The sequence below is a fragment of the Schistocerca cancellata genome, chromosome 3 (assembly GCF_023864275.1).
Source record: "Schistocerca cancellata isolate TAMUIC-IGC-003103 chromosome 3, iqSchCanc2.1, whole genome shotgun sequence".
NCBI lineage: Eukaryota > Metazoa > Arthropoda > Insecta > Orthoptera > Acrididae > Schistocerca > Schistocerca cancellata.
Window position 1 is genome coordinate 116,967,760 of NC_064628.1, and position 12,428 is coordinate 116,980,187.

Here is a 12,428-nt window from a genome sequence, read left to right on the forward strand (position 1 = left end):
ATTCCAAATGTACTGTGTCGGTTAACAGAAGAAGGAACTATGTCTGTCGGATAGAACTGAGAAGTGACTCTCGTGTTAGGTAATAAAGTTCTCTTTGGTGCAAAGAGTGAAAGATGATGTCCTGCGCTGTTACCTGTTCTAAGAGTTCGTGTGAAATACATATCGAAAGAGTATCAAATTTATATCGTTGAACTTGAAGAGACTAAGTCACCGTACTGATCTGTTTGGACACATTTAGATGTGGTAGGCAGCTGTAGGGATGGATAAGTTGATGTGGATGACGACGCCAGCGACGTCGACCACCGTGACGTCAGAGGAAGGGCCTCCGGATACGTGGCAGCCGAATGTGACGGCGGCCTCTGACGGCAGACAGCCGGAGGGCAGCGGCGGCGGCTGGCAGCTGGTGTTGGCCATCGCGCTCAAGTCGTCCGCCATGGGCTTCATCATCGTGGCGGCGCTGTTCGGCAACCTGCTGGTGATCGTGAGCGTGATGCGCCACCGCAAGCTGCGCGTGCTCACCAACTACTTCGTGGTCTCGCTGGCGCTGGCCGACATGCTGGTGGCGCTGTGCGCCATGTGCTTCAACGCGAGCGTCGAGCTGACGGCCGGCACCTGGCTCTTCGGCTACTTCATGTGCGACGTGTGGAACTCGCTGGACGTGTACTTCTCGACGGCGTCCATCCTGCACCTGTGCTGCATCAGCGTGGACCGCTACTACGCCATCGTGCGGCCGCTCGACTACCCGCGCATCATGACGCCGGCGCGGCTCGCCGCCATGCTGGCCGTCGTGTGGTGCTCGCCGGCGCTCGTCTCGTTCGTGCCCATCTTTCTCGGCTGGTACACCACTGACGAGCACCTCGAGTTCCGCCGCCGGCACCCGGACCGCTGCGCCTTCACCGTCAACAAGGCGTACGCCGTCGTCTCGAGCAGCGTCAGCTTCTGGGTGCCCGGCGTCATCATGATCTTCATGTACTACCGCATCTACGTCGAGGCCGACCGCCAGGAGCGCATGCTCTACAGGTAGGCGCCACGCCCTCTGCCACTCACTCTTCACTGGCGGCCATATTACTGCGGGTTGTGTACGCCGCAGCCATATAACGAGGCGCGCGCAAAGACATTTGAAATAACAGTACCTTAAAGGAAACTATTTTACGTTCTGGGCATTCGCAGCTACTGAAAGGCATCATGTAAGGAAGAATTCCGCTAACAGCTCGTAAAATTCCTGTTAGATAATACGGTTTCGTGGCCTAAAGCCGCATCATAAGGTACAACAACATTAAAAGATAATTGGCATATTCATAGCTCCTAGTTAAAATTTACTATACAGTGATATCTTCAATGTTCTGGCAAGCGAAAGCTGACGAAGACCTGCCCCGTTCCTTAAAATCTGCATGCGTCGGTGTGACGCAGGGCAACTCGATGCTGGGCAAAGTAAAAGCGGCCCGCATGAAAAACAAAGAGAGACTAGCTGGCTGGCTGAACATGTGAACAGTTGAAAGGCACGATGTTAGGAAGATCATAGGAGCGATGGGTATGTTTATCATCTTTCACCGTTGTTGCACCTGATGATGCGACACTAGGTCGCAACTCCCTTGTGCCCTGTCGCTGTTAGCGGATTTCTTCATACTATCTTAAAAGAGGACCGCACCCACTCGCTGTCATCCATTTCGTCCAGATATATGGTATATGCAGCGTCTGACTAGAAGAAAAAGTGACGGAAGTGGAAGCTCCAGATGGCCTGTCGTACAGAACAACATAGCAGCGTTGGCGCGGGTCGGGCGAAGCGTCATCCCCTTGTGTTAGCTTCACACACAGTTCCCGTGGACGGTAAACACTGTAGGGGGAGACTGATGTCATAAAAAAAAGTTTCTAGGCAGCGTTTGGTGCAACGAAAAGAGTACTGAATGGTAATAGAAGAGTCGTGGAGTCAAGTTTGTTTTCAAACTTTACGTCACTTACGTTGCAAATAAGCAAAAAAGAAGCTCAATTCAGAGTGAATTAGGAGGAAAACTACATGTTTTCAGAGGTGGGGAGATGACAGTATTAATGATTCTGAACAAAAATTCCGAATGGTTTCCGTAATAGGAAACATTCAATATCACTTTTGTAGGTTTTTCTTGAACAACTCGAAAACCGAAAACCTCCGACGAAATCGTATCGCAGTAGAAAATTAAAGTGCATTAAATTTCGTACATCATATTCGTTTTTTCTCTAGCACTAATAGTTTTTGCGATTATTGAAAATCTCACACGACACGCATGTGCTCTAGCTTGGGATAGTTTTGTAGCCCAATTTCAGATAGTTTCACGACTTGATGGACCACAAATGTCCGATGTAAAATTGTTCGCCCAACTTTCTCTACACTACTGTGCTACCTTATAAACAATGATGATGTTTGAATGATACAGAAAGAAACAACAATTTATGTTAAATGTACTGTATCTCAGAAACCATTCGGAACAGGGCTCGTATGTCCACTCTTCGTTCAGAATCACTAGTGCTAGCACCCCTCAAACAACGTACCTTTCCTCCTAACTCACTCCGAACATTGTATTTATTAACATTTTCGTAAAAGTCAGAAAAGGAAAGAGAATCGAAAATTTCAGACCGCAAATAAATACCCTGGAAGGCATTGTAGAGCATACACGAGGACGTCGTATATAAAATTAAATACTTTTGTTATTTTACAGTTAACGACTCACAGGAGCTAGGGTGATATTCATCATGAAACAAGAGAAGCTGTAATTTTTTGGCATCTTGCACATTTATTATTTTAGAGTTTATTTACACAAGGTAGGGTGCTATTCATCATAAAAACAAGAGAAACCGTAATTTTCCTGGCACCTTGCACAAGTTGTACGCTCCGCATTTTTACAATTAAATGGTGGTTTTAAAGTCTCTGTAAAAAAAAAAAAAAAAAACGAATCCGGTTGACATTCGTAACAGGTTATTCATCATCGTGCAGTGTAGCAGCATACCACCAAATATTGGTAGTGAAATGTATTCTGATGCAATATTCTCGGGATGTGATTTCTTTTCTTCTCTCGATGAAATGAGACAATTTTTGAAGCTTTTTGATCAAATTCCTAACAATAAAATAGAAATAGACATCGGAAGGTTGTTCTAGCCACTGCGTTTGGGGGAAACGGGGGGGGGGGGGGAGGGAGAAATCATTTTAATACTTCATGATGGCCTGCCTTCTTCGTATTTATACAGGGAAAAAATTTCCTATAGGAGTCCACGGTCAATGAGAATTTTTGTAAATTAAATCGTCTAGGTAGTTTATTAAATTTCTTTCTTTATTTATTACGACGGTTCGGCTGCTGCCATCATCAGATATCAAATACTTTAGAACTTATAAAAGAAGATTCTGTGTTAGTACTAAAAACCATGCCTAATCATTAGGGATAGCTTTTAGTGCTCACACAAAACCTCCTTTTAAATGTTCTAAGCTTCTTGATGTCTGATGACGGCAGTATGCATAGTTTGTAGCACTGACACAGAAACTTCTTTTAATCCTAAGCCTTCTGATATCTAATGACGGTAGCAGCCGTAACCTTGCCATAAAGAAATTTTAATAAGCGATCTAGACGGTTTTATTCAGAAAACCCCTTCTTCATCTTGAAAAATTTCATCGTATAGTTATGCTTTTGTTTTTCCTTCCAGAGATGTTAACAGAAAAAAAACGTTCTTAATTAAATCAGTCAAAAAAATTTTGTGTAAGTTTGTTGTACCTTTACCAGACTCTCATGCAGTAGTGACGGCATTCCTATATTTTGCCGCGTACTCATCCGCCACTTTTCCTTTACCTTTCCTTTTCTTGCCTTTTATGAAAATAGTAGTAAGTCCAATACACTGAACATTACGTCGGCTTATTTGTAGTGTAAGAATTGCTGTTCTTCGCCAAGCGCGGCCTGGAAACTGTGCTAACATAAGAAGGCTCATGCTCTACACGTAGCGCGCGAAAGATGATATATTTTTTCTAAACGATTTGACCATCTTGAGCTTCCGCTTTCATTTCTGGTCGAGCCTTGCATATACCACAAGTTTGGTTGAATTCAGTGGTCGGTGGTGACGATTAGGTGCTGTCATCTGATTGGTTTTAATATTGTGATGCTGTTCCGTCTTATAATCATAAAAGGCATAGACGCAGTTAATTAGTGCTGGCCTTTTTGACAAAGTTTCTCAGTTAACGGTTGACATGTATTTTGTTAACATTCGCCTCTCAAACCTTGTGCTTCCTCGTGTCACATTTACAATGGTACTCTAGCAAATCACGGGTTGCGGGTCTGTAATCTTGTTCATACGCTTGGTATGGTCGCCCATTAATATCGTAGCACAAGGATTATTTTGAACGGTACCAGCTCGCGACAGAGGGCCAAAGTTCCACTGTGAGTTGTGGGGAAAGACATTTACAACAGTGAGAGACGTTGGCAGAGCTGTTGGCAAGTTTGTACTGTCGACAGCGAAGATCTACGCAGGGGCAGAAGGACTGTTGCATTGGGTAAGTTACCATTCCTGCTGGGGCATAAATGATGTCTTCCGGGCAACTGCAAAGGTTCGGGAGCTGTATAGTGACGAGGTCGTCATCCGAGTGGCCAGTTTGATTATAAAATCAGTGTAGATTATCGTGTGACATTCCCTACCACGGGCTTAAGGCGGTAAAACCGCTAAAATTGTGAAAGGACAGTTAACGTAATTCTTGCAGTTTGAAATGAGTTAGGTAACGAAAAATCGATTCCTTCCATACCTTCTTTCATGCATACCATGCAACATTAAACAGGTAGTGGAGAAACGTCATTTATCAAACAGGCATCGTAGAAATGTTCAGCGTTGTGGCTTCGCTCGGTACTGAAGACAATATTTTAAAACAACTAAGTTATGAAGGTATTATAAATGAAGTGTAGTTGCAAAACCATTAGCCACTAATATTACCTAAGATATTAATTTTAGTGCTCATTATTTTCTGAAGTATTGAATGAAGTTGAATGAAATGTAGGTAAAATATAACTTCTTGATACATTACTATTGTCATTTTGCATTTTGCCTAAAAAGTATGTTTGTTCACGATTACAACATCCTATTTTTGAAACTGAAATAATGGCTTTTATATGAACACGAATCTCAACATTTTTGTTACTTAAAAGAATTATTCATAGCTATTTTCGTAAATGGTGCTGAATACCTTAATATTTTCAGTTCTTTGGAATTTGACCTATCATCTCTGTGCACATGTGTACTCAATCTATTCAGCATTGCGATGTCCGCCCCCGGTAGCTGAGTGGTCAGGGCAACAGAATGTCAATTCTAAGGGCCCGGGTTCGATTCTCGGCTGGGTCGGAGATTTTCTCCGCTCAGAGACTGGGTCGTCTGCTGTCCTAATCATCATCATCTCATCCCCATCGACGCGCAAGTCGCGAAGTGGCGTAAAATCGAGAGACTAGCACTCGGCGAACGGTCTACGCGACGGGAGGCCCTAGTCACACGACATACCCATTGTGATACTGGGCGAAGGCAATGGTTTTGTTCAGGCTCGAGATGATGGGCAAGTATTTACACAACGCTCCTAAACAGGCTGAGATTTAGCCTGGCTTGACTGTTATGACGAGCGAAGGGCGACTCCAAGGATGGCTGACGTTTTACAGCACGTAATGGAAATTCGAACGTCCTGCCAGAAAGAATCGTTTTGCAGATTAGTAGAGGAAATTGGACAAGTTGACGTTAACGGTTAAGAACTTTCAATTAATTCATTTTGCAGCCTTTAGTTCCGTCTCGTGTGTTAACAGAATAGCTTTCTGTACTACATAGTTTCGTAATTTTTAAATATACTGAATTATTTACCAATTTTTAAAAGCTAATACAATGGGGTCAGCTTGCTCCAGTAGTGGAGCAAGATAACTAAGGCAAAGGGACAATATAAGAAAACTGACAAGAGCTGAATACAGTTTTGTTCTCAGAAAGTATAAGAGAGTATGTTAATTAATTAAGTATCGCTATGTACAGGGTGGTCAGAAACAGTCTCTGAAGTTTTTAAGTGTGTAGCAGGGTAGGCTATGCTCAGAAATAATTGTTAAGAATAAAATCAGTACGTTGCTCCGTTTCCGAGTTAGTTAGCATTTAAGATAGCCAATCAAGTCGTTCCTCGCGCAAATCCAAGCGGTCCACCAGAGACGTCACCAAACGTGTTCTTCGTTTGGTTTCCTAAAACCGAACAAGAGAGCGACCCAAAAACTGGACATGAAATGGTAGTAAAGATGGAACGCTTGCCAAAGGGTGAGCAGTCTCGTGAGTTATGAGAACAACTGTCAAAAATTGTATCTGGTGGTCCACTTGAATTTGCGCGTGCCACGGCCTGATTGGCTGACTTCAATGTTAATTAACTTGGAAACAGCGTAACGTATCGAATCTTTTCTTAACTATTATTTCTCAGTACAACCTACCCTGTAGCGCCATTACAAATTTTTCAGTCTGTTTCTGACCACACTGTCTTTTTCATGGAGTACCGTATAATGAAAGGAGTATTCAACTGAAAATTAATACAACTCAAAATCAATGTGTTTCATTCCCGAAAAAATTAAATCTTCCTACTTAAATGTCTGAGAAGTCTAATACTCTCTCCATTCTTTTGGTGGAGTTTCAAAGAACGTCTCATTACACGCTGGACACCACATTGTACTTTCTACAGACCTTTTCGTCTGTTCCTTTACAGCTTCTTATCCCGCCTTGTGTGCTCCGTTATCATACAACATCTGTTCCATTGGTGGTCTTTTTAAGACACTTGCATTTTTCGTATTGTGGCGTTTCCGTTTTTTAGTACAATCTATTTCCATAGGCAGTAGTTTGAAATTAACAACGCTTAGTCACCGCTTAGACGCGGTAGCAGCATCATTTGATGAATATGCAGTTCTTCATATTGCTCTATCTGATGTTTTCTGGAGGACTATTAGGCATTGCTGCGGTTTGGATTATAAGTATTGCAACCTCAGAGGGAGGATTTTAAGTTCACCGCAGCAGAATCATGTTCATCAGACACAAGGATATCATAACACTCGACGTCACATACTTTAATCCGGTTAACTGCTTTACCGACTGTAGTTGCTTTGCAATAATCAGTACTCACTAGATCCTCAGTAGATGATACCATCAACTTGCCCGAATCATCGTGCCCCAATCGACTTTGATCTCTGCAATGGATGAACAAGAATAGGATGTGGATGAATGGTGGGTGCGAAACACTTACTTTGCGTGGCAGTTATATATAGGGAAGTGTAATAACTTTTCCCTATTATTCGATAAGCTTGTGCTTAATGCCTTGAAAATTATAGCTCCATCAGCAAGGTACTGTACATTTACCTACCGCTCACTGAACGGGAGGCAGCAGTTTCACCGTGAAGCGTTGGTAGTACCCGACGATGGTGCTACATATATTATTAGATGAAAAGTATACGGAAATCCTGCTGTAAAGCGCGGAATTGACGACCAGATGTCACGAGAGTGGATTTGCCAGTGTGAAAGGAGGCGATATTATTGTGTTGTCAGTAGGGAAGCAGAAATCGCAAAATAGCAAGCTCAGGAGAGCTGTGTGACTCAGAACGTTTACATTAGATATCACCTTACTAACAGATGCGTAAGGAGTATGTTCACCTTCAAAAACTGCCCGAATGTTAGTTATTTGAATGTGATGTGTAAATGCGAGGGAAAAAAAAAGCATCTAAGCAAGACAGACCTTCGTGATGTGATGGACAACGACTGTCGAGCATTCTCGTGGGTGGTTATAAGTAATCACTTGTGGTTTCGGAGGTACTGCCAGCAGTCCAGCTTATTGTTTTCCAATGTGTCCGGATAATTTTGGTCACTTAGTGAATATGTAAGCCGCGTCGGCAAGAACATTACAAAAATAATACATACGCCGTGGAGTGCCAGAGTCTGTATTGGCAAATGAACATACGAGGAAGGTTTTCCACTGTTGTAATTGTGTTAACCATTCTGCATACTGTAGAAGGACTGGAGAGTTAAGTAATATTTGGTCTAATTAGAACTCATGTTAAGACAAAATACACTAACGGAAAAAATCGCAGCACCAAGATGGAGTTTTGCATTATAAAGGAAAGTTGGTAGGCGTGTTCCTGCATCTGAAAAGTGATGTCTCCTCAAATTTCGCACCAGTCGCATAAAATCGGTACTAATAGCGCCACCATGGCGATGCAAATCAGGTTTCCCTTAATCACACGCTCTAACGTTTGTGAGCGTTTGTTACCTTTGAGGTTGGACGTTGTGAGATGATATTAGTCAAGAAAGCCGTTAGGCTACATACACTTATTATCAACATCTCTCTTAGCTTGAATGAGGTCGTTTAATAAGGCTAGGAGAGGCTGGGGGTTCCTTCTGCGATTCTGCAGAAAGACTTGGCACGGATGTAGTCACTGTACATGACTGTTGGCAGCCGTGGTCACGAGAATGTACAGTAGCAAGAAGAACGGACTTGGGACGTCCACATGAAACAGCCGCGAGGGAAGATCGTCGTACTCGGCCGGTCGCTCTGGAGCATCATACTGCACCTGCAGCAACAATTTGAGCAGCAGTTGGCACCACAGTGACACATCGGTTACAAATAGATTGCTTTAAGGGCAGCTCAAAGCCAGGCACCCTGCAGCGTGCATTCTACTGACCCCAAACCATCGCCATTTCTATTCCACTGACCCCAAATTACCGCCATTTGTGACTTCAGTGGTGTCAAGCAAGACCTCATTGGAGGGCAGAATGGAGGTTTTTCTGCTGAAAGCTGGTTCTGCCTCGATGCCACTGATGGCTGTGTATTGGCTGGAAGAGGCCACTTGAGGGTCTGCAGCCAACCTGTGTGCGTGCTGGAGAGGCTGGACGTGTAGCTGGAGTTATGGTCTGAGGAGCGGTTTGTTAAGACAGCAGGAGCGCTCTCGTAGTTATCCCACGCACACTGTCGCAAATTTGCGCGCCAGTCTGGTGATTCGACCTGTTGCGTTACCATTCATTAACAGTATTCCAGGGCGTGTTTTCGATCAAGATGACATTCGCTGACATACCGCTGTTGTAATCCATTATGCAGTGCAGAGTGTCGCCCTGTTGTCTTGGCTGCTCGATCACCAGATCTGTCTCCAATCGATCACGTATGGAACTTCATCGGACGACAACCCCAGATCCATCTTCAAGCTGCACTGACCGACCAAGTGCAACTAGCTTGAAACTCAATCCCGAAAATTGGGGTCTGATACCTGTACAACACAATGCATGCACGCTTGCGTGCTTCAATTCAGTAGTCTGTCGGTTACACCGGTTATTAATGTACCAGAATTTCGCATTTGCAATGATTTATCTTGCGCTTGCATTAACCTGTGACCTTGCAATCTTAATCATTTGCATGTGTTACCTAAGCAAATGTATTCCCGAAATTTCATTATTCTACATTAATAACTTTTTCGTGTTGTGATTTTTTGTGTTAGTGTAAAATTAATGGTATGAATGCGTCAGAATTTCTTTTACTCATAGTGAAGTATTTCATATTATGATCGTCAGTGAGGTGAGATTAAACTTATTACAAAGTATTATGCGATATGGATTTACTGCCCTTCGATTTTGCTTTAAGACTACCTTTTCCTTTTCTTCTTTTGAGAATAAAGATGCATTTACGTCCATGTTTTTATAAAAATTAAAAAAAAATATTTTCGCCGTATTACTTCCGTCATTTGTGCTATTTTATTTACTGAAATTACAAATTACACTTTTACGATAAAATTTTGAATTAAAAACAGTTTTCCTCATGCATATTTCGTACATAGAATGCTGCTAGCAACGAGAGGAAAAACCATCAACAGAAAAGAAAACATTCCAGGTGTTACAGTAAGCGTAAGTACGTATGGAAAATATTATATTAATAAGAAAAACATATTTTTGCTCTACGTGAATGATAATTTGATAACATTTTATCCGTACTGAGATAACCAAATGTTTGCGGTGTCATCATTGTTGATGCATTCTTGCAAAAGTGAACCGCCTCTCGCATTACACGCTTCTAATGCTCAGTACGATTAATAGATTTAAAAAAATGGTTCCTTTATGTTTGAGAAATGATGTTGATTCAACTTCTCGGAACTTTTGGAACTGCTGCTTAATAAGAGTGTAGAGACGCTTATTAATAAATTTGGTGTTCAATGATGAACACCTGAAGTGTGGTAATGCTGACGTTTTCTGTTCACTTGCCGGAAACAATAAGCGCGAGAGCTATAAATCTGATGAAAACTGCCGGAAGGACTTTTATTATTTACGACTCTATTACAGACACATTGAAAGTCGTAGGGAGGTATCTACAAACTAATCTCAGTATACAGGCGTGTCTGTCCTAAAGGAATGCGCTGATGAAGTTTCTACAGTTCCGATGTGGTAACGTTCAGCAGCACCCGAGTTCGCGTCAGAGCTCAAGACATTGTGTGCTAGAATGTAAGAGGGAACTAACCTACACAGCCATGCATAAAACAGAGCACATCTGCAGCGATCTTTTCGGTTCATAAACAATTATTTATAGTTCAAAAGGATATTGAAAAACTGAAATCCTTTTCCAGTATTCATTATTTATCCGGAAAGTGTCAGATTCTAATCATCATAAGATGGTTCAAATGGCTCTGACCACGATGGGACTTAAAATCATAGGTCATCAGTCCCCTAGAACTTAGAACTACTTAAACCTAACTAACCTAAGGACATCACACACATCCATGCCCGAGGCAGGATTCTAACCTGCGACCGTAGCAGTCGCGCGGTTCCAGACTGAAGCGATTAGAACCGCTCAGCCACACAGGCCGGCGCAAATTATCAAACCTGGAAAATGGAATTTAAAAAATGGGTTACTTTCACAACAGTTTAATTTTCACCAATTACTTGTTTTAAATTGAAATTGGGTTCAGGTTTACTTCGACATGTATATCTTCTTGGCGCTGATAACATTACCATTGAGAGGCCGTGTACCCCAAAAATCACAACAAAAACATATTTCTTGTTCATTTATTGATTACTAAGGGTGTCTGGGGTTCATGTTGCAGCGGCTCTACGCAGCCGTCTGTATCGAAACTTATGCTTAGTTTCGTGAATTTTCCGCCTTCTTGCTGTTTGCATCTTGAGTGTCTGGTTGATATATATTGAAGGTCTGTGTTTCCGACGTGTTCCAGTACATTTGTTTAAAACCTCCATTCATCTCAAACATCTTTGAACAGTACTTCACGTTAAATCCCATGATACAAGTTAACTCTTGCAGATGAGACAAAAAGAACAGGCACTTTTTACAATGCTATTTATTGTTCTAAATAGCGCTATTTACACAAATAAATAGCATTGTCGAAAGTGGGTGCTTGCTGTAACTTCTCTATAAGAGTCAACCCATATTTCACATTTTGTACATAGCCGCGGGACCAGTATATCAGTATAAGACAAAATAACAAATTTCTTCCTGGTTTTAATAGCACTAAAATTTTGTGAAATTTCGTCCTCTGCCCAGATTTGCATTTCTGTTTCGTAGTTAGATTTGAAGTTACTGCTTTTCCAAATATATCTCATCTTCTTCTCATTCTTAAATACAATATTTGCTATTACCAACTAAAACTTATTGCAAAACTCAATTAATCTCTCTCCTCTCTCATTCCTGCTCGCAAGTCTTCCGTATCTTCTCTTCTATTCCTTCTCCTACCACCACATTCCAATCCCCAAATATGGAAATTTTTCTGTGCCTTTACGTAATGAATTACTTGTTCAGTATTCTCACATACTTGCTCTATCTCTTCATCTCCTGATTGGACTACTGTTGTTGATTTTGGTTGCTGTCGATTCTGATGAGAACAACTCTATCACTGAACTGTTCACGGTACCTTACTCTCTGCCATACCTTCCTGTTCATAACGAATCCTAATCCGTTGTAATATTTTCTGCTAATGTTAATATTACCCTGTACTCGTCTGGCTAGATATCCTGGTTTTCTTTCCATTTCACGTCACTGACCTCTACTATATCTAGATTGAACCTTAGCATTTCCCTTTTTTACAGCTCCCTCCTACTTTCAAACTTTATATTCCGCGTCCCATTTCGTAGAAATTCCTCTGCCGGAAGTCTTCTGCCGTCGCTCTTGATGATTTTATTCAGAATAATGCAGTGATGTGGTTCGAATACGCGACCCAGGACGTTTTGATTAATAGTCCATGATGCTACACAAATTTTTTATTTTTCTGGCGGTCGTGAATCTATCTCAATTTGTAGTACCTAAGATTAATCTCCAAAAATAAAAGATACGAAAATAAAATCTACCCCTGCTTGGCACCACCACTTTAAGTCTATCATAAAATAAAGAAACTATCCCTCTTCAGGAGTTGCCACTGACCACTACCAAAAATTCTCCCGAGGCGATAGGCTCC

General features: G+C 41.9%; 1 protein-coding gene across 1 annotated transcript in view; it reads left to right on the plus strand.

The window, feature by feature from the left end:
* Positions 1 to 259: 259 nt before the first annotated feature.
* The window catches only part of LOC126176156 (octopamine receptor beta-1R-like), a 401,706-nt gene continuing 389,537 nt past the window's right edge, over positions 260 to 12,428 (plus strand). The window contains exon 1 of the mRNA XM_049923299.1: positions 260 to 1,020. Within this exon, the coding sequence (XP_049779256.1) occupies positions 260 to 1,020 (761 nt within the window). The remainder of the gene's footprint in view (positions 1,021 to 12,428) is intronic.